Source organism: Mytilus californianus, unplaced genomic scaffold (assembly GCF_021869535.1).
Source record: "Mytilus californianus isolate M0D057914Y unplaced genomic scaffold, xbMytCali1.0.p SCAF_2, whole genome shotgun sequence".
Classification (NCBI taxonomy): Eukaryota; Metazoa; Mollusca; class Bivalvia; order Mytilida; family Mytilidae; genus Mytilus; species Mytilus californianus.
Genome location: NW_026262668.1, coordinates 102,140,772 through 102,168,617, shown reverse-complemented (window position 1 = coordinate 102,168,617; position 27,846 = coordinate 102,140,772). Strand labels below are relative to the sequence as shown.

The 27,846-nt window shown below is 34.8% G+C and overlaps 2 protein-coding genes across 2 annotated transcripts in view; both read right to left on the bottom strand.

The window, feature by feature from the left end:
* Window positions 1–27,846, bottom strand: part of LOC127730622 (kinesin-like protein KIF3B) — a 274,564-nt gene that overhangs the window by 85,745 nt on the left and 160,973 nt on the right. The gene's annotated exons all lie outside the window — the stretch shown is intronic.
* LOC127730623 (uncharacterized oxidoreductase YjmC-like) overlaps window positions 499–27,846 on the bottom strand; it is a 49,913-nt gene continuing 22,565 nt past the window's right edge. The window contains exons 4-13 of the mRNA XM_052239117.1: window positions 14,054–14,134; window positions 13,837–13,898; window positions 12,103–12,156; window positions 11,539–11,637; window positions 11,227–11,292; window positions 10,701–10,761; window positions 9,156–9,274; window positions 7,517–7,612; window positions 4,554–4,661; window positions 499–3,321 (exon numbers count right to left, since the gene is read on the bottom strand). Of these exons, the coding sequence (XP_052095077.1) occupies window positions 3,274–3,321; window positions 4,554–4,661; window positions 7,517–7,612; window positions 9,156–9,274; window positions 10,701–10,761; window positions 11,227–11,292; window positions 11,539–11,637; window positions 12,103–12,156; window positions 13,837–13,898; window positions 14,054–14,134 (794 nt within the window). The 3' untranslated portion in view covers window positions 499–3,273. The remainder of the gene's footprint in view (window positions 3,322–4,553; window positions 4,662–7,516; window positions 7,613–9,155; window positions 9,275–10,700; window positions 10,762–11,226; window positions 11,293–11,538; window positions 11,638–12,102; window positions 12,157–13,836; window positions 13,899–14,053; window positions 14,135–27,846) is intronic.

Genomic DNA, 27,846 nt, shown 5'->3' with positions numbered 1-27,846 from the left:
AACGTAGTAAGAGCAGTAACTACGTATTAATGGGTTCTGGACGAGGTTGTGAATGGAACTCCGGCTTTCTCCACCAATAAAAATGGCCAGCAAGAAATAGCTAAGAGTGTTGAAAGGAAAGTGGCGTTAAATACCAATAATTAATCAACCGTAATTGAAATTTTGGATGCAGATAACAATCAAATAATGGAATTTTCCTGGCGAAGGTCGGTTGTTCTCTACGGCTTCCTCCATCAATAAAAACTGACCGCCACGCACTAGCCAATAGTGCATGCTGAAAGTGGCGTAAAAAGCCAACAATCAATAAAATAAAGGAATGTGCGTCAAGTACATGTAGGTATAATCAGGATTTACCACCTATCATACCTTTTTGGTGACACCCCGTTAGTCCGATAGCCCATTACTTAGACATAATGGCGTGTAACCAATATTTCAACGACATATGTAGATTTCATTGGATTTTTATAAATCTTTTGAGATAAAATTATGACTCCAAAATGTATTTATGAGTTTTCTGTTAAATTTTGATGATGTATACATATAGATTGCACTTTGACGATACATAATGAAAATAATCAAGTACAGAACCAATCATGTAGAAAAATAGAGAGCACAAAATATATAATACCAACAAAAAATCATAATTATAATACATATACATAAAAGTTGTACTAGAAGATGGTTCAATTTGCTGTGAAACTAACATCTTTTTAAACAAATGGAAAACTTCTTATGAAAATCTTCTTAATCATCATGTGTACAAATCGATGTCGACATGAGACATGGAAGTTATAAAATTGTAAAGCACAGAAAAGGATACGGCAACACTCCAGGAAACGGTTCTTTATTTAGAAACAGCCAGCAGTATAGGATTTCAGAAGACCTAAAAAAATGGCAAAGCGCCAGGGATTGATTTGATACCTGTAGAATTGTTTTAAAATAATTTATTATTACAAGTTTTGCACAAATTATTCCATACATGTTTTAAATTTGGTAAATTCTATCTGTGTGGTGTAAAGGGATAATCACACCTATCACATATAGTGTTCTACATCATATCTCAGATATCCATCGTCGTATCGGCGATTTACTTTAAATTAGCACCGTGTGCTTTTAAGTTGTATTGCGGTGCTGTAAACAGTAGACTGGTAACTTGGTTAGATCACAGAGATATTTATCATGATGAGCAAAATGGTTTTACGTAAAAGTAGTAGCACTATTGATCATTGAAGTATAATTACGTCCATTTTTGAGATGAGGAAACTACAAAAAGGTCAACTTTTGCTGTCTTTGTAGATTTCAAGAAAGCTTATGATACAGTTAACAAGAGTTTATTGTTCAAAGATTTAAATGATATTTGAATCAGGACAACATTTTGGAATTCTATTAAAATTATCTATTGTCAGATTGAATGTGCAATTAAATTGAATGGAAATACGACTGAGTGGTTCAATGTTAACTCAGACTTAAAACAAGGGTGTGTTTTATCACCTATATTATTTAATATTTTTATAAATAGTTTAGTCACAGACATCAAATGTCTAGATACCGGTATTTGATATTGATGGTGAAAAAGTTGGTATTCCATTATATGCATGATATTGTATTAATTGCTGAAAATGAAATGATTTACAATAAATGTGAGATATTCTTAAAACAGGGTGTAAAAATGAATTATTGAAATTCAATGTTAACTTTGAAAAGGCAAAGATTGTTCATTTTAGAAATACCTCTGTTTAATCAACAAATGTGATATTTTAACTCGGTGAAAAACAGTTGTGTGATGTATCAAAATATCATTATCTCAGCTTATTATTGACTAAATTTATGAGATGGCTAAAGCTGTAGCAAGGTCAGCAGGGAGAGCATTGAGTTTACTGATTGTAAAGAGTAAAGCACATGGAGGTTTCCACTTTAATACATATACTAAACTCTTTTATAGCATGGTAATAAGTTATGGTGCAACCATATGGGGCACTAGAGATTTTTCATGCACAGAGCTATCCGTTTTTTTTTATTGTTCTTGGTATATATACACCAAATTATGCCATTAATGGGGATATGGGTTGGAAACCCCCATGTGTTAAGCAGTGGAGTTGTGGTTTTAGACATTGGGCTAAATGTAATGTTATGTCAACAGATAGAGTGAATTATAAAGTTTTTCGATGGGTTTTTAGAAATGCTACTAATAAAAAGAACAAAATTTCGATTTAATCACTGATTTAGAGAATGTGTTGCATAAAAATATTATAACACTGTTAGAAGATTTTTTTATTTGATAAAAATAAGGTAAACTGGCATTGTCACAAAATGTTGGAAAAAAATACAGACTTAGAAATTGTTTAAAGATGTTTTGAAAGAGAGATGTATTTGAGTAAGAACATTTCAAGTCGATACAGAAGTGCATTTGCTAAATTTAGGAACAGGTCGCTATGAAAAGAAAACTTTAAATAAAAGAGTTTGCTTTTTACTGGCTTTTTATGTAATAATCCGATTGAAGATGAGACAAATGTTTTATTAGACCGTCCTTTATGTGCAGATTTGCGTGAAAGTTTGTTGATTCTAACATTTTATCTGATGATGGTAAGTTTATATATCTTTTTAAAAGTACTGATTGTTATGATGTGATTGCCAAGACCTGCTTATATAATAAATATTGTAAGTAGAAGAAATAGTTTTTTATATGCTGGATTGATAGTTATGTTTTTACAGAACTGAAATGTTTTATAGACATGATACAAATGTAAATATATAGTTATATTATAATAATTATGATATTATTCACCGTAAATTTATTATGTTTATCTTGCATATACTTAATGTTTCAATGACTTTGACTCAACTTTATTTTACTTAACTTTACATATCAGCTTGGCCTTCGGAGTCTAGGCATTATTTCTGTCTACAAGCTAATCAAACACCAAAATGCAACACATAAGCGCAGCTTCATTTCCCGACAGTGTATTAGAATTTTTAGTTGTCCTTCGTGGCCAGCGAAATGTATACGTACTGTCTCACAGGCTAACACAATTCTATACCCTGTCTTCTTTTTTTTAATATATAATTGAGGTTTCTAAATAACTTTCAATTAGTATGGTTACCAAGGAAAACAAACGACTGATGTTGTTACCTTTTTCATAAGATGAGTTTTTCTATTGTTCACCAGTTTACACATTGCTTTAAAACCACAAGTTATTCTCGAGATAATATTTATTTAATTTATCCCAAAGTGAGAGCATAATGTTTATTGTAATTAGTTCAGAAATGTTTCTATCATAAAGTTTTCATTGGAGCTATATTGTAGGTCGTTGCAATTTCATTCTGAAAAATAAATAACTGATTATAACAGTAAATCAATTTCAAGGTAAGATATTATATACAAATGTACATTCAATAACATTTCTATATGCCATTCAGGGGCGGATGCAGCCATTTATAAAAGGGGGGTTCCCAACTTAGGATAAAGGGGGGGGGGTCCAACTATATGTCCCCATTCAAATGCATTGATCGTCAAAAAAAAAGGGGGGTTCCAACCCCCGGAACCCCCCCCCCCCCCTGGATCCGCCACTGCCATTCTTTTCCTTTTTGCCATGGAAGTATGCTATTGTAATTTGGTTCAAACTTAGTAAAATGTACTTATGTGTGTTGTGTTTGTTACTTAGTACTTAGTTGATGGACTGGTTAACGTCCAATAGAAAATAGTAAATGCTTATTTCGGATGATAATATATTAATGTAACGCATTTGTATAAAGCTGCCCTACTTAATAGTAGACCGAAACACACTGAATTAACACTAATTTGTAGCGTGCTAGCTCGCATGGTAACAGCACATAAGTAGACATGCCACTCTATTCTGATGCATTTGTTTTGCTTCCAAGTCACCTAGTCTAAATGTTGCTCGCTTGGTAGAGAAGCAGCAAATGGAAAATTTGTAAGTCCTACGTTTAACATTGGAGAAGATCGAACCTCTCGCCCTGCAGACGGACACGCTAGCATGAGACTGCCTGGATTCTCATTACTTTTGAGTGGTATCGACACAATGGTTGAAAACAGTCATCAATAATACCAGACTCACGATTTTGTACGCGAGGTTCGCGTTTCTTCTACACAATACTAACCAGTGACAATAAATTCAAAACAGTTGGAAGGCTAAAATCAATTACGAAGCGATAGTTGCATGCATTTGACTGACATTTAAGGTCAAGTTACAGTAACTGGACTCTGTCACAGATTTTGATAAAATGTTGCATACAAATTTGATTCGATAAACTATCTCTTTTATTTTATGAACTATTACTGATTGATTTTTTTTAATAAGTGAACATTTGTATAGAAAGCACACAAAATCGGCGAAAAAATGTTCGTCAGTTGACTTAAAATCATTAAATCTCCAATTTCGTAACCATAAACTGTTTTTTTTTTAATTATATGGTGTTGAAATTGCAATTATTTAAAATGTCACAATGTTGTCCAGTGTTCAACAATAATCACAATAATAAATGCATACAGAAATGTCTAAGTTTATAGTATTATTTAAAGTAAATATACTCACAGCAAATTTTATTTGATTTTCATGATAAGGTATGCCACCGAGTTTGTCACAGAGTTCTATGTGGTTTCTCTCTGGGTCTCCTGGAACTAATACTGGATCCTTATCCGCCTATAAATTTCAACAAATCATACAGGAATACCCAGATGCATGTGAAATTAACAGTCGTACAGTGAAACAAGAGTGCACACCCGAAATGTCTCGCCTATTTACTAATTCTAACTAAAAGTCTTTCAGATTCAGATGTTTGGCACCAAGTATTACAAAAACTTAACATTACCAATGATCCATGAAAATGAAGTTAAGGAGAGAGACTATGTTAGACGAACATGTACACCTTATACTCATTCCATACAACAAAAATATTGACCTATTGCTTAAAATATCTGAGAAACGGACCTAATCCCGAAAACGTAACGTTGACCAATGAACCATGAAAATGAGATCGATGTCAGATGAACACTGCCAGACAGACAGGTACACTTACAATCATTCTATACACAAAATTTAATTGACCAGTTACTTATAGTATCGGACCCAAACACGAAAACGTAACGTTGACCAATGACCCATGTAAATGAGGTCAAAGTTAGATGAAACCTTATAGTATCTTAGAAATGGATCCAATTACTAAAACTTTGGGTTGACCAATACACCATGAAACTGAGGCCAAGGTCAGATGAACCCTGCGACATGTACACCTTGCAATTATTTCATACGCCAAATATATATAGTTGACATATTGCTTATAGTATCTGAAAATGGGCTAAATTACGAAAACATAACGTTGAACACTGATCATTGAAATGAGGTCAAGTAAATGCGAACCTTGTCCGACGGATTTCACTTGTATACCTTGCAATAATTCTATATATCAAACATAGTTGTCCTTTTACTCAAAAAGGGGTCTAGGTGGCCGAGTGGACTAATTGTTTACTTTTTATACATTGTGACTTGGATGGAGAGTTGTCTCATTGACACTCATACCACATCTTCTTATTTATAAGTAGTCGAACTACTGTATAACTAGCCTGTCAACACTGAGGATGTGGGTTTGAATCCGGCACGTGGCAGGTGCGTTCGACTCTAATCTTCATTGACTAGGATTGTCAGTTTTCCTACCGAAGGTCGGTGGTTCTCTCCGGGCGATCTGGCGAACTGACCACCTCAAAATAGCGCAACAGTGCTGAAAGTGGGGTTCATGTCTGTCACATTTGTTTTTCGCAAATTGTTTGTTATAAATAATGCCCGTTAGTTTTCTCAATTGAATTGTTTCAAACTTTTTCATGTCGGGGCATTTTATCATGAGCCGACTATACGATATGGGTTTTTCTCATTGTTGAAGGCCATACGGTTGCCTATAATTGCTTACATCCACTTCATTTGAACTTTGGTGAATAGTCGTCTCATTGGCAATCATACCACATCTCCTTATTTTTATATCAAAACACCAATCAATCAATACATTAATTTTATTTAAAATAACTGAAAAATCAGTCGACAAAATAACTACGGACAACCAACATATACCAAACTGAAACATGAGACCATAATGCATTTGTTTTGAAAATACGACGTATCCATGTCCTCTACTTGAAATATAAAGCTTTGTGCAAAGAGATAACACCGCCTTATGTCTCGGATTCCAACTAGACAAAAATGACACATATATCCCATTAATTAAAAAAAAAACATTTGGTATGAAAATTAATTCAAATATTTAACATAAATGGATAAAAGGTGTGGTAATATACAAAGTGTTAAATGACTACTAGAAAACATAACTAATCCGCAAAAATAGGAAGAATCTAACTAATCCGTAAAAAATAGGAAGAATCTAACTAATCCGTAAAAAATAGGAAGAATATTACATAACTTAATATAATTAGATTTCTATGATATCTCTTCACACATTGTCAACTTCAGCATTTGTAGGGAAAAAAAAGAAAATTATATTATAAACTACGATTTTTCTTTCGTTTACAGAAATATAACTTTTTTATTGATTTGCTTGAAACATCAAATACATAACCGTCGGCTGTTTTCTGCTCTTTGGTCGGGTTGTTGTCTCTTTGACACGTTCCCCATTTCCATTCTCAATTTTATCCTTTGTAAGTTATTTCAAAAGAATTTGAATACAAACAAGAGATGAGCTGACAAATTGACCTCAAACCAGATTTTCTTTATTTTTGATTGATTGATTAATATTTTGGTGTTTCAACGCCACTATCAGCACTATTGGACATTTCCTTTTGTCCAGTCTATATTGGTGAATGAAACCGGAGTATCCGGAGAGAATCACCGACCTTCGGCAGGAAGACTGACAATCCTAGTCAATTGATATTGGAGTCGAACGGACATGTTACGTGCGGGGTATTTATTTCTGAAAGTAACTTTTTTGAACTTTAGAGGGCAGCTAGTACGTATGAAATTGATGTATACTAATGTATGGCTCTTTCAGGCTTGTTTGACCAGCCACGTCCTGCACGGAAACGACAGAGAGTGCTATTATCCATTCTATCGAGGACCAAGATAACTTTTGAATGGCAAAAGTGAAAATTGTCAATATCAAACTAGACCTCCATTTTGTCATCGTTACTAACATATTAAAATTGGAAAAGTATTGGCTGAACATTCTGAAGCTTTTGCACGGAAACGACAGAAAGTGTCATTTTGCAATATATCAAGGTACATAACTCCTGAACGGCAAGAGTGCAAATCGTCAATATCGTTATTAAACTTCATTATGTCATTATCAACAACAATTTACAATTTGAAAAGCATTGATTGAAAGGTTCATAAGTATTTGCATGGAAACTGTTGACAGCCGCCAGCCGCACTTGATCATTTTTTTTTATAACTTGACTTTTCATTCGAAAAACCCGGTTAAAAAAGGAATTAAGGGAAGTACTTGAGTATATAAAAATGATCCATCTTAAATTATATTATTAATAAGTAAAACTCACTGATTGCTGATTCCGGCAAGCATCAATTAATGTCTGCATTCTGTTTGTAAACCCTTCTTCAAATTGACTGGGATCAATAGCTATGAAGCACTGTCCCTACAAAACCAAAACTAAACTTCATGTAAAAAGTACTATATAAGATTGTTGCTTGACTTTAAACTTATTTTCTTGTCAAAACAAGAAAAATAAACTCACTGGATCTTCTCCAATACACAATAATCATTAAATAAGACAATATACTAGTATATGACATAGTACACTTGACACAGAAATATATGAGATTATGAGATTTTAAAAGAAAAAAATAAATGACACAACATAGCACAACACGTGTGTGATTGGTTGATTGATTTATTGTTGGGTGTTTATAATGTCTAGTGGCAAATATGTCATGCCTGGTTAGACAAATTAACAACAACAATAAAAAAAAAAATGGGTAGGTCCTGAAAAAAGAGGCCGTTTGGGATGAAGGTCGGGAAAATTTTGACTGCCACTGGAACATGAAGGTATACTCAGGATATGAACAGAAATATTGCAGGCCTCCTACGGTCCCTTCAAAGAGGTGTTGCAAGTGTTTTTAACGTGCAGAGAGCGTGGCACTCTCTTTAAACGAGTCATCGGATTCAAAGTCGCGATTCTGACAGATGTGGCTGTGTAGTTGTACATCCCGCTTAGCAAAACGGACGCCACTCGTTTACAAGGGTTTTGTTGCCGGTCGAAAGCAGATCAAAGTGACCATATTTCTATTCCTCAGTCACCCTTGGGGATTACACGTGTGTGATGGCAGGGAGTTTGCTGTCGGCGGTGAAAATAGTTTTAAGAAGAGAAGATTGTAACAAATCAGTTATTATTTAATTTTGAACTGCTCCAAATAAACATTAAATAAAATGTCTTCTCCATTCAGAACATCCAAAAAGAAAAATGTTAATCTTTAATTCAACACTTATATTGTTGAAGGTTTGCGAGAGTTCAACTCTCAGTTGAGTTCTCTGAACAAATTAAGGAAGAGTGATCAGCGTTTTCAACATATCTGTCATATTTACAGTACCAAGAATATGTGAGCCTTAAGTGTGAATGTAATATATTAGCCAATTCTTGTTCCAATCGAAATTTAAATGGGCGTTCGAATCTATTTCTATATTGTAGGAGTTTTTGAGCCTAGATTTAAAAATATGAAGATAGGACGATTGTCTGATATTAAATGGAAATGTATTCTAAAGACACAGAATCCGTAGATGAAATAAATGAGTACTTGTTTAGGCTTAGTCTGCACTGTGGAACATCAAAGTTATTAGAATTACGTAAATTATAATTGTTGACTTGCATGACAGTCAATGGCAATAAGTCACGAAGGTATTCCTGGGTTTCACCGTTTTTATTTATTTTTTCTAAATAATGATATGTTCCGTTTCCATGCTTTACAGATGGAATGTAAGCTGGAATACATACTTAAACCTGTCGCAATTACATTGTCTTCGACCTGTATTTTGGTTATGATGATTCGAGGTGGTTAATTAAACCAAAAAGATATTTAAAAATGCACCTACTCATACTTAGAGAATAAAAAAAATGTATTATTGTTTTTTGCATGAAAACCGTAAAAAAACACAAATATAGTTACGAAAAGTAATAAACTCACTAAGTTTGCAGGTCTTTCAAATGCTTTCCACTGTCGTACAAATGGTCCAAATGCACCACCACTTAAAATACCACAAAATGTTTCTACCATCATAGCGAGACCATAGCCCTTGTATCCACCTTACATAAAATATTTATATTATCAATGATCTGGCGGATGATAAACGAAAGGATATCAAACACTATAATCCAATCTTTTATATAACAACTTACAGATCATGGGTAATATTGAGAAATCTTTTTTCCGCATTTTAGAAAAAGTCTCTTGAAAGAGTCAACACACATTTCGTTATACTAAACAAATTTTGCCAAGAATAACGCCAAAGAGCACATTTTTGGTGTCAACTGGTACTGGTAACTGTTTTCTTCTAAGATCTTATATATTTCTATTTAAGACTAAAAACCAGTTGGCCACTTTATTTGACTAATAGGAATGAAAAATACAAAGCTCAGTCATTAACTATTCAAAAATATAAAAAAAGAAGTTGGACCTTCCTCATATCAAACTGATTTTCGATGGCTTTAGGTTTGTTTATAAACAGTTTTGGGGTATCATAGTTCCAAAACAAATTAAGACCTCTTTGTGATATATCCATGATTTTTCTTTAGTTTAATGAAAGGTACAATTAATCAGTATTTTAAGTTACTTAAGTATTCTGTATAGTTCCATTGTGTTGTAAAATGTTATTTTAAGTTACTTAAGTATTCTATGTAGTTCCATTGTGTTGTAAAATGTTATTTTAAGTTACTTAAGTATTCTATGTAGTTCCATTGTGTTGTAAAATGTTATTTTAAGTGAATTAAGTATTCTATGTAGTTCCATTGTGATGTAAAATGTTATTTTAAGTTACATAAGTATTCTATGTAATTCCATTGTGTTGTAAAATGTTATTTTAAGTTACTTAGTATTCTTTGTATAGTTCCATTGTGTTGTAAAATGTTATTTTAAGTTACTTAGTATTCTTTGTAGTTCCATTGTGTTGTAAAATGTTATTTTAAGTTACTTAGTATTCTTTGTAGTTCCATTGTGTTGTAAAATGTTATTTTAAGTTACTTAGTATTCTTTGTAGTTCTATTGTGTTGTAAAATGTTATTTTAAGTTACTTAGTATTCTTTGTAGTTCCATTGTGTTGTAAAATGTTATTTTAAGTTACTTAGTATTCTTTGTAGTTCCATTGTGTTGTAAAATGTTATTTTAAGTTACTTAGTATTCTTTGTAGTTCCATTGTGTTGTAAAATGTTATTTTAAGTTACTTAGTATTCTTTGTAGTTCCATTGTGTTGTAAAATGTTATTTTAAGTTACTTAGTATTCTTTGTAGTTCCATTGTGTTGTAAAATGTTATTTTAAGTTACTTAGTATTCTTTGTAGTTCCATTGTGTTGTAAAATGTTATTTTAAGTTACTTAGTATTCTTTGTAGTACAATTGTGTTGTAAAATGTTGTTAATGTAATGTACTTGATACAGTAATTCTATTTTATGTAGCCTGTTATAAACTTTTTCCCAGGTAGAGTGTAAAATTAGAATTACAAGTAACAATAACTCACTACTTTCTTCCTTTCCACCAAGAGGCATTAAACCATGGAGATTCTTAAAGTCACGTGTTTCCTTGTAAAAGAATAAAACATACCATTCCTAATCAATTCTTCAATCAGCTTTTTACCAAACAATAAATACTGTTTTAGTTTCAGATTTTAATTTAAATGTTTATCTTGTAATTATGCCTAAACACATACTGAAAATAGTGATTTATTTAGTTTTAAAGCACCGTAGAGTCCCGGTCTTCTTCAGGGTGCAGGCTGTTTGGACTACTTGTGAAATTATTATTTCAATAAATCCTGTCAGAAAGCCCTCTTGTAAGATTTAGTCACAAATTTAATCTTCTTTATGCAGTAGTCTGGATATACTTGGCATTAATAAAACATCAAATCTAAATCTAAATGTTGAAAACACTGATTTCAGAACGTTTTTCCTTTGATACTGTCAGCTTTCGTAGTACAGTATACTGTAACATGTTGTCGTGTTATGTGAAACAAAAATACAATTGTGCAGTCAGTATACTAGGTAACTTACATGACCACTCTGGTCAACAGTCCAACCACCTGGTAACGGTTCTCCTTTTCTGTCTTGTAATTCTGCCTGTGATAAAACACACATTATTTTCATACGGCATTATGAGCAAATCTTTGTATATGTTATTGACAAATGGGTTGTGTGTAATAGATTATTAAACAAAAACATTCTCTCCTGTACAAAACAAGTGTTTGCTGGGATTTGGTCTATTACGAATGAATTTTGAAATTTATGCATAAAAAGAAAAAAAGACTACTCAATAGAGAAAACCAGTCATACGTAAAAGGGCTTAACAAGTTGAACATTATATACCTTTCCCAATGCTACTGCAGTGGTTGCCATATCCAAGACAAAACTATCACCATTATTTGCCGGCGCTGCAAGACTTAACGGATTTGTTCCCAAAGTTCTCTGTAAATATGTAAATAGATGTATATATATATGCATAACTCACTTGACGAAACAAAGTTGTATTTCTTTCAAAATTTGATCGTTTCAGTAACTGAACACAGATAATACAAGTAAAGGCTTTTAATTATCAACCTGTTTTGTATAGTTTGGAATAATTCGCATGTAGTATGTAAATAAGAAGATGCGGGTAAACCGCCATTGCCAAGAACCCAACAACATAAAATAATAAAAGACAGTAATTGGTACACCAGTTATTATCATGCAACATTTCAATTACACACATGTAAAGCTGGCTCGTTGATTTGATCTTTGGCTGGTGTCTAAAAAGCATCCTGTGTGCTTTCTTTCATTACTCACTTATGAGTACATCAATTAGTACGTAATAGATCAGGTATCAATGCTAAAATGTACTGCTACTTAAAAATACAAGAAAATACAAATCATGTTGTGTTAACTTCTACTTACCGTTGTCCCTCTTGTAGGAACCATCATAGGAGAAGTATTACAGAATGCCATGCCCTAAACAATACAAGTTACTATTAAAATATAGATAAATAATTTAAAACTAATCCCAAAACGAAAGTATATATTTTAACAACCAAAAATTATAAAAGTAAAATAATAACCTTTATCAATGATTAAATAATAAAAAGAAAAAAAGAAAAAAAAAACATAAACCGAGGTACATGATAAAGAAAGTTACGGCCTTTGTTTTAGACAAGAATATAACGATATAGAGCACGGTAAAAGAGTATCTCAAATGCAATAGCCTTATAAGATTGTTTGATTCTTGCTTGCTTATAGCGTTTAATGACAAATATTTCATGCATATTCAACACGATGAAACAGTTTAACGTCCTCATTCTGACCAGACGTGGTGGCAAAATCAAAAGCTTAAACACATCAAACGAATGTAAAACAACTGTCATATTCCTGACTTGGTACAGGCATTTCCTTCCAATTCCAACCGGACGCGAATGTGTTTATATATATCCCAAACAGCCTAACGGACGCCCCTCTTTAGCATGGGGGTATATGTATAGTCGGATGTGAGAAGACAGGGACGACCACATTCCTATACCTAATTCAACCTTTAATTAACATTGTGACAAACATTTATAGATTTAAAGATTAATGAATGTTTTTTGAGGATCTGATAACAATTTTTTAAGAAATGGCAAAAAGAAATTGTGCAAATACGTCTATTGTATTGCCGTCATTTTGATGTCAAAAACATGTTGACAATGATAAATTGGACTTATCATACCTTCTTATTATGGCAAACAACGAGAATTTATCCCAAAGAATAGGAAAGATAATTTGAAACCAAAAATTGATTTTAAAAAGAAATAAACAAAAAGGCCGTACGGTGGCCTATATATGTCATTTGGTCTCTGGTGGAGAGTTGTCTCATTGGCAATCATACCACATCTTCTTATTTTTATATATAAAAGCTTATACTTTAATAATCTTCAAATAGTATACAAATTGAATTACTTGCAATTGTTATCAAAGTTGTCTTCAACTGCAATGCGTGATACTGCTTAGAATGTTGTTTTTTTTTATTAATATTTGTAAAATTGTTCGAAAATCATGTTATTGTATTGTTTTGATTCTTTTATAGTCCAGGATTCATATTTTCACTCTCTGGGGTTAAAAAATATATATGGGAAAGTGTCCACACCTATTGATACAATTCAATGAATAGCCGTTTTATCAGCTGTCAACTATTACGCAAAAGTCCAATTTATATAGACAAGGTTGCTTTGTTGTGTAAATTTTGTGATTTATTCGGATGAAGGATAACAATGAAAATAGAACAAATTTGAAGAGGATCTGACAAAAAATGAAGGCGATAAAATTGTGACAACAAAGTAGTGAACTATTTGTTGATCAAAATTCCATCCGAAAAAAATACCACAAATCATTATTTCATTTTTTTTTTACCTTATTTTTGTATTTCATTCAAATAACCACTTTGCCATAGTTATGTGTCAGTACAGCCTTTGACAAATCATTATGATTCACCGTAACTTGACACATGTGTTTCGTACTTTGCCTAGCTGTAATATTAATTCTAGGGGTGCGAAATATGTTGGAGTTTCAATGAAGTTGTCAGACGCTATACAAATGGCCGAAGTCAATAATATCCGTTAGAGCTGATACTTTATTCGCTTTATCACTAGTCCAGTTACTTACCAGAAAACCTTGCTCCATTGCACGTAAGCTATACCACCCTGCTATTCCGAAATGGTTTGATCCTAGAAGAAAAAGTCAGTGTTGACGGTTTTGCCAGATTGCGTGAAGGTTGATGAATAGATTATATTTACTGTTCTATATTAAAAGGTAGTCAGATGTTAACTTTAGAGAGTTTTCATATACTTGTATGTTATTTGTGTACAATGCAATAACTCACCTCTACAGGAAACAAAACCTATACCAGCTGTTTTGGCTTTCTGAATAGCAAGGTCCATACAAAATCTGGCAACATATGGACCTAAAATGAAAAGAAATATTACTGAAGCGAAAAAAGTCTTTAAGACGAAAAGTTTAGGCCTATACTATGGAAAAGACTTGTGGGAAAACTTACATAGTGAGGGGCAATTCTTTTAAGAATGACCTAAGTCGAGGCCTGTTAAAATCACCTGGCATCTATGCATAGTTGACTCAATCTGAGTATCAGTTATGTAAAGCAATGTTCTAAATTATGTATATGTAAGACGATGATTTATTATATGTACACCAGTAATGGATAGCCAGATCAATTTGAATTTGTTGAAAATAACAAATACTAGTACCTTACACAATCATCAATTTGTCCTTTTATAATCAAAGGTTCGTATATATATCAATATATATAGTATTATTTGTTGTTTTTCTCAAAAAGCATGAAAAGTCAATCTTTTTCCATTAACAGTGCAACTTACAGTTTCATCATTTTTGTATGGGTTTTTATAATTCTTGCTGGTGCTCATAAAATTACCTTCATTAATCACAAGAACTTAACTTTGAAAAAATCATTCAAATAAAATAAAGTTGGACACATTTTATTATATTTTGCGAGAATTAAATGGGGAGGACCTTTTTATTGCATATAATTATCTTATTTTTATACTTATACTTGTTGTGAAAGTTGGAAAATATTACTGTATTTGAAATCGGCTAGGTCATAGCAATCACATGCACGACGAAGCAATTATATAACGTCACGGTACCCAAATTGCACCGAGTACCCAAATTGCACCTATTTAGCAAAAATAGCAGAGGAAATCTTACAAGTTTTCCTAGAGACTAAACAATTTGTATTTTTATGATTTGACACTATGCATGTCTTTCAACATAGGTAAATATATTTAAATATACACACAAATTTCACAGTATATATAAACAGATGAAGTGTTCACTGGAAAAAGTAAAATGTACGGAAACGTCGATGGCGACGTCCACAAAAAGTCATCTTTTAAAAATTAGCAAAAAAAATATGTTACAAGCATTCATTTCTTAAAAAATGAATAGTAAGCATGGACTAATGTCAAATTGTTCTAAATATTTAAAGAAATAAAAGAAAATATCTGTTGTTCGACTTTTAAGGATGTTAATTTAAGCATGGATGCAATTTGGGTACTCCTCATTACAGAATCATTGATCGATTGGAGTTCTGTTCAAACCCATTTTTCTATGATTCAATGTGGATTCAAAATTAAATTGGTGGAACCATATAGTAAATAATGATACATCTACAAAATAAACACAGAATGGAAACTTTTGTCTAGATCATAAATAAACGTAGGTGAAAAAACTGTCAAAATAGGTGCAATTTGGGTACCCTCACGTTACGCCTAAAAGAGAGGCGAAGGATACCAAAGGGACATTCAAACTCACAAGTCGAGATTAAACTGACAACGCCATGGCTAAAAAGAAAAAGACAAACAAACAATAGTACACAAAACACAACATAGAAAACAAAAGACTGAGCAACAAGATCCTGCTCAACATGTGGCCTCCCGTGACAAACCCGCTGATAAGTCTAGGTCACATTCGGGGAAAATGGGGACGGGATTGTAGTTACGACAATTGGAACATAGCCGTTGTCATCTGTGAGACGGATATTCCATAACGGTCAACAAACTCGTGATTGTGTCCGTAGAATTAACGAAGGGACGATTTCAAATTCACCACTTGGAACTCTTGGTTTAATATTTTCCTGTAACATGTAACAACTTTACGACAGACGTTCTCCAGCAGGGCTAACATATATTTTATAAATTATTCATCTCAAATTTATCACAATGTTAGATCTACAAATTTTTGTTCTCTCTTCAGCGGAATTGGAATCCCTGCTTCTGTGACATCGTGGCAACCACCTTCTGCACTGTGTCCAGCGCCCTTGACTACTCGACCAACTAGGGTATAAATTATAGCTTTAGTTATTCGAGTAATGCCTTTCCTTGTCGATTTTATCTAGGGTTGTAACACAGTACATGATGTTTAGTAGCAAATAGATGGTGTACCTTTCAGATCAGCTATTTTTTGTCTACCTACCATGCCGTCACATCAAATGTTATAATAAACGTCTTAAAACACGTGACAACTATACGACAAACGTTCTATTTCGTGGTTATACAGGGCTACCACCATAATTCAAATATACTTCGTCTCAAATTTAGCCAAACAATGTTAGATCTAGCAAAAGTTTGTTCTTCCCTCAGCGGGATTCGAACACCTGCTTCTGTGACATCGTGGCAACACCGCCTTAAACCACTAGACCACTAGGCTATCAAACTATAGCTTTCGTTAGTCGAGTAATGCCTTTCCTCGTCGGCTTTATCTAGGGTTGTAACACAGTACATGATTTATAGTGGCAAGTAGATAGTGTACCTTTCAGATCAGCTATGCTTTGTCTGTCGTAAGGATGATAATGTTTCATATTTATAATAAAGGCCTCATTTGTTGATTTATATTTATGTCAACACTTGATTTTTGGGGATGCAAATGGGTATAAACATCTAAATGATCCTTTGAAAATAGGATGAACGTGTTGCTGAACAGTGACGGTAAATTATGGTCTTGCCAAGTAATCACATGTCACATGCTATATTTTATGTGACAATATATACTTCTACTTCTACCGGTTAGTGACCACCGTCATGATGTTGACTATTCTGTCACTTTTGGGTGTGCGCAAATATAATTTTGATTAAAGTAACAAACAAAAAAAAAGGTGCTATACAAATATTTAACAGTGGGGATTAAAAACAAGGGCTTTTACGGAAGCCCATAGGGGACCTACAAAAAATAATATTATATCGTTATCTTAATATATATATCGTTATTTCGATATAATTAAATCGTTATCTCGATATATTTATATCGTTATCTCGATATTTATATAGTTATATCGATATAATTATATCGTTATCTCCATATATTTATTTCGTTATCTCGATATAATTATATCGTTATCTCCATATATTTATTTCGTTATCTCGATATAATTATATCGTTTTCTCGATACAATTATGTCGTTATCTCGATATCATTATATAGTTAAGGTGGGGTTATGACACCTTTTTGCAAATAACTCAAAAACTTATACAGATATCAAAATCTAGCAGAGAGAGTAAAATTGATCAGTACATTATGATCTGCCTCTGCCGAAATTTAAGTTCAGGTTGATCGGACAATTCGTTTCAGAGCTATGGCCCTTTATTTGCAATTTTTCTCAATTTTTTATAATTTTGACAATATTTTGAAAAGCTAGAGCCTTTTTATTATTATTATTATTCCAAAATATTTCCTGTTTAAAATTATCTTAGTCGTCCAGGTAACAGATTAAGGTTCCCGGTTTGCAGAAATGCCATCTATACAGGGGCAAAAGAAAGCTAACAAAGTCCATTTTAACCTTTATTTAACATTAAGTTTTAAATGTCTTAGACCCGCTTGAACTAGTATATATATCTTTAATATACACGAGGTCGTAATAAATGAGATGTAGTAAGAGAATTAATAAGACAACTCTTTCCTGGGACAAATTGGCGTTATTGTAATAAAAAAAAATGTACACAGGAAAATATAAATATAATGGTTTTGTTGTTAGGAGTTACTGTAACTGTCGATTGATCCTCCAGTGGGTTAGCAAACGCTCCCCGATAGTTGTCCGACCTCGTGTATATTACAGATATATATACTATTTCAAGCGTGTCTGGGACATATATTGAAAATCGACAGTTCTACGCATTTTCGCGTCAGCTACAGATTGATACAAAACTTAAACGACATTACATTTTTGCACCGGCAGTTCGATCGGCTTCCCTGGTCTGTCGCTTTCTTCTTTTCGTCCTGATTATGCATGAAATATTTGCGACTGAACGTTAAGCAAAAATCAATCAATGTAAACAGAAATTGACATATCAAGCAAGCGGATCAAACTGCCAGCGCAAAAAAAATAAGACTGTTTAATGTCTTTCAAGGTTTGGCATCTATCAGAAGCGCGCGAAATGAAGAATGTTCGATTAATCCCCCAGTGGTGTTAGCCGGCGCTGACCGATAGTTATCCGACCTCAATAAATAGGTTCAAATTATGAGATGTTTCATTGCATAACTTTTTTTATTATTACATGTAAAATGTCGGTTTATGGCTCGTTTTAAAGAAAATGGAATATACCTTTGAAAATTTTAAGATGTGGATCTAGACAATTTAATTGAGGTCTGGAGCTGGCATGTCAGTAACTGCTAGTATTCCTTTGTTAGTTTATGTATCATTGTCATTTTGTTTAGTTTCTTTTGTTACCTATTCTGACATCGGACTCGGACTTCTTTTGAACTGTGTTTTACTGTGCGTATTGCTGTGTGTTTGTTTTTTTTTCTACATTGGCTAAGGTATGGGGGAGGGTTGAGAACTCACAAAACATCGTTTAACCTCGCCGCATTTTTTGCGCCTGTCCCAATTCAGGAGCCTTTGGCCTTTGCTAGTCTTGTGTGATTTTTAATTTAAGTTTCTTTGATATATTTCGGAGTTTAGTATGACGTCCATTATCACTGAACTAGTATAAATGTTTGTTTAGGGCCAGCTGAAGCACTCCTCCGGGTGCGGGATTTTCTCGCTGTATTGAAGACACATTGGTGGTCTTCAGTTGTTTTCTGCTCTTTGGTCGGGTTGTTGTCTCTTTGACACATTCCCCATTTCCATTCTCAATTTAATTATACATAAACAAAATACAACGAGAAAACGAAGACCATATTTTTGATTTGTCGAGTTACTGACCTTGTGTATATCATAAAATAAAAAAAATGTTCAAGCAAACCTGGGGCCTTTAGTTTTCAATAAATAAGCAAAAATATGCGATAATGTGCAAATTTGGGTATTTTAAGAGAACCAAATCTGAAAGTTTTGCCCACAAGACTTTATTGTAGCTCTTAATGATCTGAACAATTTCCAATTCAAACTAAGGCTCTAGCTTTTAATCTAAAATTTGAATTGAATGGATTTGATTTGATCGATAAAAACAAATTAGAAACAGAAATTTTGAAAATTTAGGCGAAATGTATTTCTTACTCTAAAAGAAGCAAAATTACTGTTTCTATATTTCCATATCTACTACCAATGAAAGCCTTTATGTAATTATCATGCATTTATATTTTTTTGATATTGTATGCGCTAATCATTTTGCATAGGGAACTATGTATTTCTTTTAAACTCAATGTTAAATAGAGGTTAAAGTGGACTTTGATAGCTTTCTATTGCTCCTGGATAGATGTCATTTCTTTAAACAGTCTCTTACCTAGAGGAGTAAGTTCAAATATACACACCTTATACTGTAACAGTGTTGAATCAATAAGTAAATTGCATACTCTGACCTGGGGAAAACGTAATAATTATATCTATGTGTGTTTCCCCCCATTTTTTTTGTTTCAACAGTGTAAGGTATTTGTATATTTGAATACAGGAAATGGATTTTATGCAATGTAGAATGAACCAAAAGTCGTTCGAAAATTTGTTTGTTGTTGAAAAAAAGAGAATTTTCAAAGCAAAATTTGCTTTAATCACAAATAATTGTCACCTAAATTATTGATTGATTATGACAATGACAGCACTGAATTTAAAGCAAAAGAGACTAACCCTGCACTTTGATTTGTTTATTTATAAAGATTTAATTTTTTTTTTTACTTTTCTTTGCAAAACAAAACACCTTATTAAAGGGACATTAGCTACGAATTAGACACACAAAATAAAATATGATTTTTTGTTTTGTTTCAAGCATTTATAAAAGCGGAATATATATATTATATTTCGCTATTAGTAGTCAGTTTGGTTCATTTTCGTCAAAATATGCTCAAACATCGCTGATGTATTATTGGCTTGCAAGTCAATAACTCAACTTATTGGAATCCGTACTCATGCAACCTTTAATTTGACCTTTAGTGGCCGAGTTGAATGTGTTTAGCATGTGGTTCATTTATTAAAAAGAACAAAAATGTTAACATTGAAAAGTGAAAAAGGGAGACACCAGGAGTAACCATTTCGTCGACTGATTCGTCCCACAAAAATTATTCTTCTACAGGTAAGATGATGATATACATATATTTTTAATCTTTAAAAATGAAATCAAACAGACCTAGAAAAAACCTCATTATACGGCTGTGTATTCATATTTATATATATATATATGTTTATATGGGTTTATATGACTGTCGACAGTCTTCGAAGGTCACCTTACATTTTGATGGATAATTAGACGGCGTCTAGTCTAAAACACGCACAAAATGCTGACACATTTTAACGAGTCCATGCACTTTTAATTGTTTCTTATGGACTTTTTGTAATTTGAATATACGGTTAGCAAGTATGAGAATTTGGGTCAAATCGGTGAACATGAATTTGACAGCTAATGCCTCTTTTATCCGTATTTATTCATCTTTGTGACATAAATTGCAGAATAATGTAAAGTATTATAAAGCAAAGGTATAGGTCAATGATTAAATTCATCATTTCTATATATACTATTGAAGTCAACAATTGTTTATTGAATTGTGTAATAAGTGTCTACTATATTATGCAAGTTAAAAAGACGGTAATGTGGTCACCTATGAGCTAGGCTCAAGCTAGCAGCCACTCGCTAGCAGCCACTCTGCTAGCAGCCAGTTTTCAGATATGTCTATAAACCCAAAAGTTGCATAAGACTCAATTATTTTCTAAATATATATAACGCTTTTTTAGTTTAACAATCGAAGACACTATGAATGCGTTTTAGGGGTGGATCCAAGAATTTTGAAGGGGGAAAAGGGAGGGGGGGGGGGGAGTAATTACCAAAAACGATATATATATATATATATACCGCCGAATGGAGGGATACAAAAAATTGTCGGATGATTTTATGCAAGAATAAGAAGATATTTTTCCGTTGGAAGAGGAGGGTGGCGTACGCCCTCCACGGCTTATCTGATTCCGCAACTGACTTTTACATTTTCATTTCTTGATCAAGAATTAAAAGACATTTGTATATTTTATCAGCACACCGCACTGCACGCGTTGAAAAGGTGAGACATAGATAAAAAAAAATATATAGTACACTGCAAGAGTGGAGAAATAAGGAAATACTTTTTTAAAACACAATGTTAAGCAGTATTTTTTTTCAAACAGTTTAAATTGTAACCCTCAAAAGCATGGAAATGTGGAAAACAATTTTTGTTAAAAATCTTTAAAAAATATGACTTACCTCCCTTTAAAACTTACTACTTTAGAATAATTAAAATATTAAGTCTTCTTTGATGCGTAAAACTACAAATACTTGTATCATAAGGTGTCAAGCATTTATTCATTAAATATTAATGATCATGTAACAAACAGTTACAGAAATTATATATAATTGAGCTAATTTCAGTTTCATTTTATGCCTATTTCATGAGACTCATTGTGAATACTCATGAAGTTCGAATAACTTATTAACAGCTTCGGAAACACAATCAGCATTTATCCACAAATGATGCCAGAAGAACGGGACTATTATTTATTTTAATTCGGTTGATGAATTTTAGCTAGTTAGAACTGAATAAAAACAATAAAATGAATAAGCTGTCATAGACAAAGTGAGAACTAAACATAACCTATCTTGTCGAAAACAGGATGAAATGAATATTCTATCCACAATAAAGAATTATTGAGTACGAAATCGAAAATAAATTTTCGCGCGGCTTTGCCGGCCCAAAAAATGACTATTGTGAAGCTAGCCGGCGATAACAGTCGGCAAATTTCTATCCAATCTGCAATAATATTCATGAGCCTGCGATAATATTCATGAGATGACCTGGGTTCGATAAAGCGTTGTAAGGAAGTATCGTTTATTAGGATAAAATCATGTTTGCTGTTTATATTTGATATTGCTAGAAATAACAATAAAATCTGAACACTATGGGTGTCTTCTTCGAGGTCTGCGTTTACTTAATCAGTTATAAAAGGGGAACGCTTACGGAGAACCGATAATTACAAATATTTATTCGGTAAATTATATAAAATGCTAATTGAAACATCAATGAAAAGCCTTTTATATAAAAAACATTAGGCTGAACCATAAAAACAATCTACAGATGCTTCTCGGTAAAAACACGTTCCATATAGAATTACAAAATGGTTGTTATTAAATTCTCTTACATGCCGACGTGACAATTTTTACTGGTTTTAAATCACTTTCATAATTATACAGTACTCCTATTATAAACAATCGTTTTCGACCATATTTAACAGCTCAGACTAAAAGATCAGACCAGGTACCCCTACCCTATGCTGACAAACTGGTACGGATTTAGGGCATAGGTTCTATGAGCCACTTTAGAGGCAACAACTGGTACCAACGTGAATAATATCTAGGTTTGGCTAGCCAAAAGAAGTGAAGTTGGACTATGTGACATATTAGGATATAAAGACCCCCCACCACACATGCTAACAAACTCGTACGGGTCTCAAGCAACACACCCTTCGTTTAATAGTGACAAGCTCGTATGGGTCAAGGACATAAGTGCTCAGAGCCATGTTAGAGGCAATGTCTTCATCTTCTTCTTGTTTCATGGCCAACGTGGTGAATCTCTTAGTGTGGCCAGCCAGCAATAGTTAAGTCGAACTATGTGACATACCCGGTACCCGACTCCCTCGCCCTATGCTGACACAATTAGTGTTTGACTTGCCAGAATAGTTAAGTGAGAGTATGACATACCAGGTACCCCCACCCATCCTTCGTTCAATGCTGACAAGGTCTTAAGGGTCAATGGCATAAGTCATAAGGGCCATTTTAGAGGCAATGTCTTCTTCTAATTCTTGTATCATGGCCAACGTGAATAATATCTAGGTTTGGCCAGCCGACAGTAGTGAAGTTGGACTATGTGACATAGCAGGATACAACCCCGCCCCCCACCCCCGCCACCACACATGCTTACAAATACGTACGGGTCTAAAGCATACGTGCTATGGGCCATTTTAAAGTTGGACAATGAGAGGTCCCCCTAACCCAATACTGAAAACTCGTACGGCTCTAGGCCATCAGTGCTATAGGCCATTTTAGAGGCAATGCATACATCTACTTCTGATATCATGGTCAACGTGAATAATCTTTTAGTTTGACCAGCCGGTAATAGTTAAATTGGACTATGTTACATATTAGGTGCCCCTTTTTATCCAATGATGACGAACTCGTACGAGTCTACGACATAAGTACTATGATGCATTTCAGAGGCAATATCTAGCTCTACCTCTGGTACCATGACCAACGTGAAGAATGTCTTAGTTTGATCAGCCGGCAATATTTAAGTTGGACAATAAGACATACCAGGTCCCCCTAACGCTATGCTGAAAACTCGTACGGCTCTAGGCCATAAGTGCTATAGACCATTTTTGAGGCCATTCATACCTCTACTACTGGTATCATGGTTAACGTGAATAATCTTTTAGTTTGACCTGCCGGTAATAGTTAAATTGGACTATGTTACATATTAGGTGCCCCCTTTTTATCCCATGCTGACGAACTCGTACGAGTCTACGACATTAGTACTATGATTCATTTCAGAGGCAATATCTACCACTACCTCTTGTATCATGGCCAATATGGAGAATATCTTAGTTTGTTCAGGCGGAAATAGTAAAGTCAATCTATGTGACGTTCCAGGTACAACCCACCCTTCGGCCAATATTGACAAGCTCGTATGGGTCAAGGGCATAAGCGCTCAGAGCCATGTAATAGGCAATGTATTCTTCTTCCTCTTGTATCATGGCCAACGTGGTGAATCTTATAGTGTGGCCAGCCGGCAATAGTTAAGTCGGACTATGTGACATACTCGGTACCCCGACTCCCTCGCCCTATGCTGACACAATAAGTTGGGCTTGCCGGCAATAGTTAAGTGAGAGTATGACATACCAGGTACCCCCGACCCACCCTTTACCCAATGCTGAAAAGGTCTTACGGGTCAAGGGCATAAGTCATAATGGCCAATCTAGAGGCAATTTCTTCTTCTACCTCTTGTTTCATGGCCAACGCGAATAGTATATAGGTTTGGCCAGCCGACAGTAGTGAAGTTAGACTATGTGACATACCAGGTATGCCCCATTTAACCTTATGCTGACAATCTGCCTACAGATCTAGGGCATAATTGTTAAGTGCTATTTTAGAGGTAATGTCTGTCTCTACTTCTGGTATCATGGCCCAAAGTTGATAACCTTTAAGTTTGGGCAGCCGGCTCACTGAAATATGCTGACAAACTTATAATTGTCTAGGGCATAAGTGCTCAGAGCCATTTAAGATGCAATGCGTATCTATACCTGTGGTACCATGGCTAACGTGGAGAATTTCTTAGTTTGGCAAGCCGGCAATTGTTAAGTGAACTAGGAATCTGATGTACAGTAGTTGTCGTCTGTTTATGTAGTTCATACGTGTTTCTCGTTTCTCGTTTTTATATAGACTAGACCGTTGGTTTTCCCGTTTGAATGGGTTTACACTAGTAATTTTTGGGGCCCTTTATAGCTTGCTGTTCGCGATCGGTGTGAGCCAATGCTCTGTGTTGAAGGCCGTACCTTGACCAATAATAATTTACTTTTATAAATTGTTACTTTGATGGAGAGTGGTCTCATTGGCACTCATACCACATCTTCCTATATCTATGTAATAAACCAGGATACAACGACCCCCCTTCCCACCCACCACCCCAATCCCAAAATGCTGACAAGCTCGCACGGGTCTAGGGCATAAGAAATAGTGCTCTGAGCGACTTTAGAGGCAATGTCTTCTTCTGGTATCATGGCAAACATTGTGATCTCTTAGTTTGGCCAACAGATAATAGTAAAGTTCGACAATGAGACATACCAGGTACCCCAAACCCTATGCTGAAAACTCGCACGCGAACGGGTCTACAGCATCAATGCTATGAGCCCCTTTAGAGGCAATGTATACCTCCACCTCTGGTATCATGGTTGACGTGAACAATCTTAGTTTGATAGTTAAATTGGACTATGTAATATTCCAGGTTCTCCCCTTTTTAGCTCACCTGGCCCGAAGGGCCAAGTGAGCTTTTCTCATCACTTGGCGTCCGTCGTCCGTCGTCCGGCGTCGTCCGTCGTCGTCCGTCGTCGTCGTTAACTTTTTACATTTTGAACTTCTTCTAGAGAACCACTGAATGGAATGAAACCAAACATGACATGAATGTTCCTTATGAAGTGATGACTAAGTGTTGTTACTTTGAAGCCGATCCATCATCCAAGATGGCCGCCAGCGGGGGACTTCCTTTAACATAGGACCCTATGAGAAATACATACAAATGCTTCTTCTAGAGGTGCACTGAATGGAATGAAATCAAACATGGCATAAATGTTTCTTATGAGGTGCTGACCAAGTGTTGTTACTTTGAAGCGGATCCAGAATCCAAGATGGCCGCCTGCGGGGGACTTAGTTTAACATAGGACCCTATGGGAAATACATACAAATGTCTTCTTTTAGAGAACCACTGAATGGAATGAAACCAAACATGGCATGAATGTTCCTTATGAGGTGCTGACCAAGTGTTGTTACTTTGAAGCCGATCCATCATCTAAGATGGCCGCCATCGGGGTACTTATTTTAACATAGGACCCTATGGGAAATACATACAAATGTCTTCTTTTAGAGAACCACTGAATGGAATGAAACCAAACATGGCATGAATGTTCCTTATGCGATGCTGACCAAGTGTTGTTACTTTGGAGCCGATCCATCATCCAAGATGGCTGCCCGCGGGGGGACTTCCTTTAACATAGGACCCTAAGGGAAATACATACAAATGTCTTCTTTTAGAGAACCACTGTATGGAATGAAACCAAACATAGCATGAATGTTCCTTATGAGGTGCTGACCAAGTGTTGTTACTTTGAAGCCGATTCATCATCCAAGATGGCCGCCTGCGGGGGACTTAGTTTAACAAAGGACCCTACGGACAATACATACAAATGTCTTCTTTTAGAGAACTACTGAATGGATTGAAACCAATCATGGCATGAATGTTCCTTATGAGGTGCTGACTAAGTGTTGTTACTTTGAAGCTGATCCTTCATCCATGATGGGTGCCAGCGGGGGGACTTCTTTTAACATAAAACCATATTGGAAATACATACAAATGCTTCTTCTAGAGGTGCACTGAATGGAATGAAACCAAACATGGCATATATGTTTCTTATGAGGTGCTGATGAAGTGTTGCTACTTTGTTGCTGATTTACTGTTCAAGATGGCCAAAAGGATTTTTTATTAGCTTACAGGGCCAATATTAAACCAAATTTGGCCTCACTCATTATTAGGGTATCTGTTATGATTTTAATCTATTTTAACATGATTTCCAAAACCAAAGTAGAATCAAATGAGCGACACAGGCTCTTGAGAGCCTCTAGTTACTCTATGCTGACAAACTCGAACAGGTCTAGGACATGAGTGCAACAAGCCATTAAAGAAGTAATATCTGCCACTACCTATGGTACCATGGCTAACTTGGAGAATATCTGTTTGGTCAGGCGGCAATAGTTAAATCTTACTATGAGATATAACAAGTTCGCAAGTTAACATACCAGGTACACCCCCTCACCCTTCACCCCATGCTGACAAGCTCGTATGGGTCAAGGGCATAAGTGCTCAGGGCCATTTTAGAGGCAATATCTTATTCTACCTCTTGTATCATGGCCACTGTGGAGAATCTCTTAGTTTGCCCAGCCGTTAATAGTTAAGTCGGAATATGTGAAATGCAAGAACCCCAAACCCTATTCTAACAAATTTATACGGGTCTAGGGGGTAAGTGCTAATAGCCATTTTAGAGACTATATCTACCTCTTCCTTTGGTACAATGGCTAACGTGGATAATCCCTTAGTTTGGCTAGCAGGCAATAGTTAAGTCACACTATGTGATATACTAGGAACAACGCCTCCCCCTGTTCACCAAATGCTGCCAAGCTCGTTTAGGTCGAGGGCATAAGTGCTAAAGGCCATTTTAGAGGCAATGCCTCCACATTTTGTATCATGGCCAACATGTAAAATCTTTTAGTTTGGCCATCCGGCAATAGCTAAGTCGGACTATGTTACATACCAAGTTCCCCCACCCGATGCTTACAAACTCGCACGGATCAAGGGCATAAGTGTTATAGACCATTTTTGAGGCAATGTCACCATCTACCTCTGGTAGTATTGATTTTAGAGAATAAAGTATTGTATGGTACCATGGCCAACGTGGAGTATCATTTAGATTGGGTATCCGTCAATAGTTAAATCGGACTATGAGATATAACAAGTTCGCCCCATCCGATGCTGACAAACTCATACAGGTTTAGGGCATCAGTGCTCAGAACCATTTTAGAAGCAATGTCTACCTATATCTCTAGTACCATGGCCAACGTGGAGAATTTCTTCTTTTGGTCAGCCGGCAATAGTTAAGTTGGTCTATGTGATATATGGATGGTAACCACCACCACCCCACCCCCTCCCCTTTTCACGATATGCTTGCAAATTGTACGGTTATAGTGCTTCAGTGCTATGAGCCATTTAAGAGGCACTGTCTTCTTCTTCCTCTGATATCTTGGCCAACGAATTGAATCTCTTAGTTTGGCCACCCGGCAATAGTTTACTCGGAATATGTGACATACATGGTACCCTAATTCACCCCCATCCCTCTCCTTATGCTGACAGGCTCGTATGGGTTATTATTTAGGGGCATAAGTG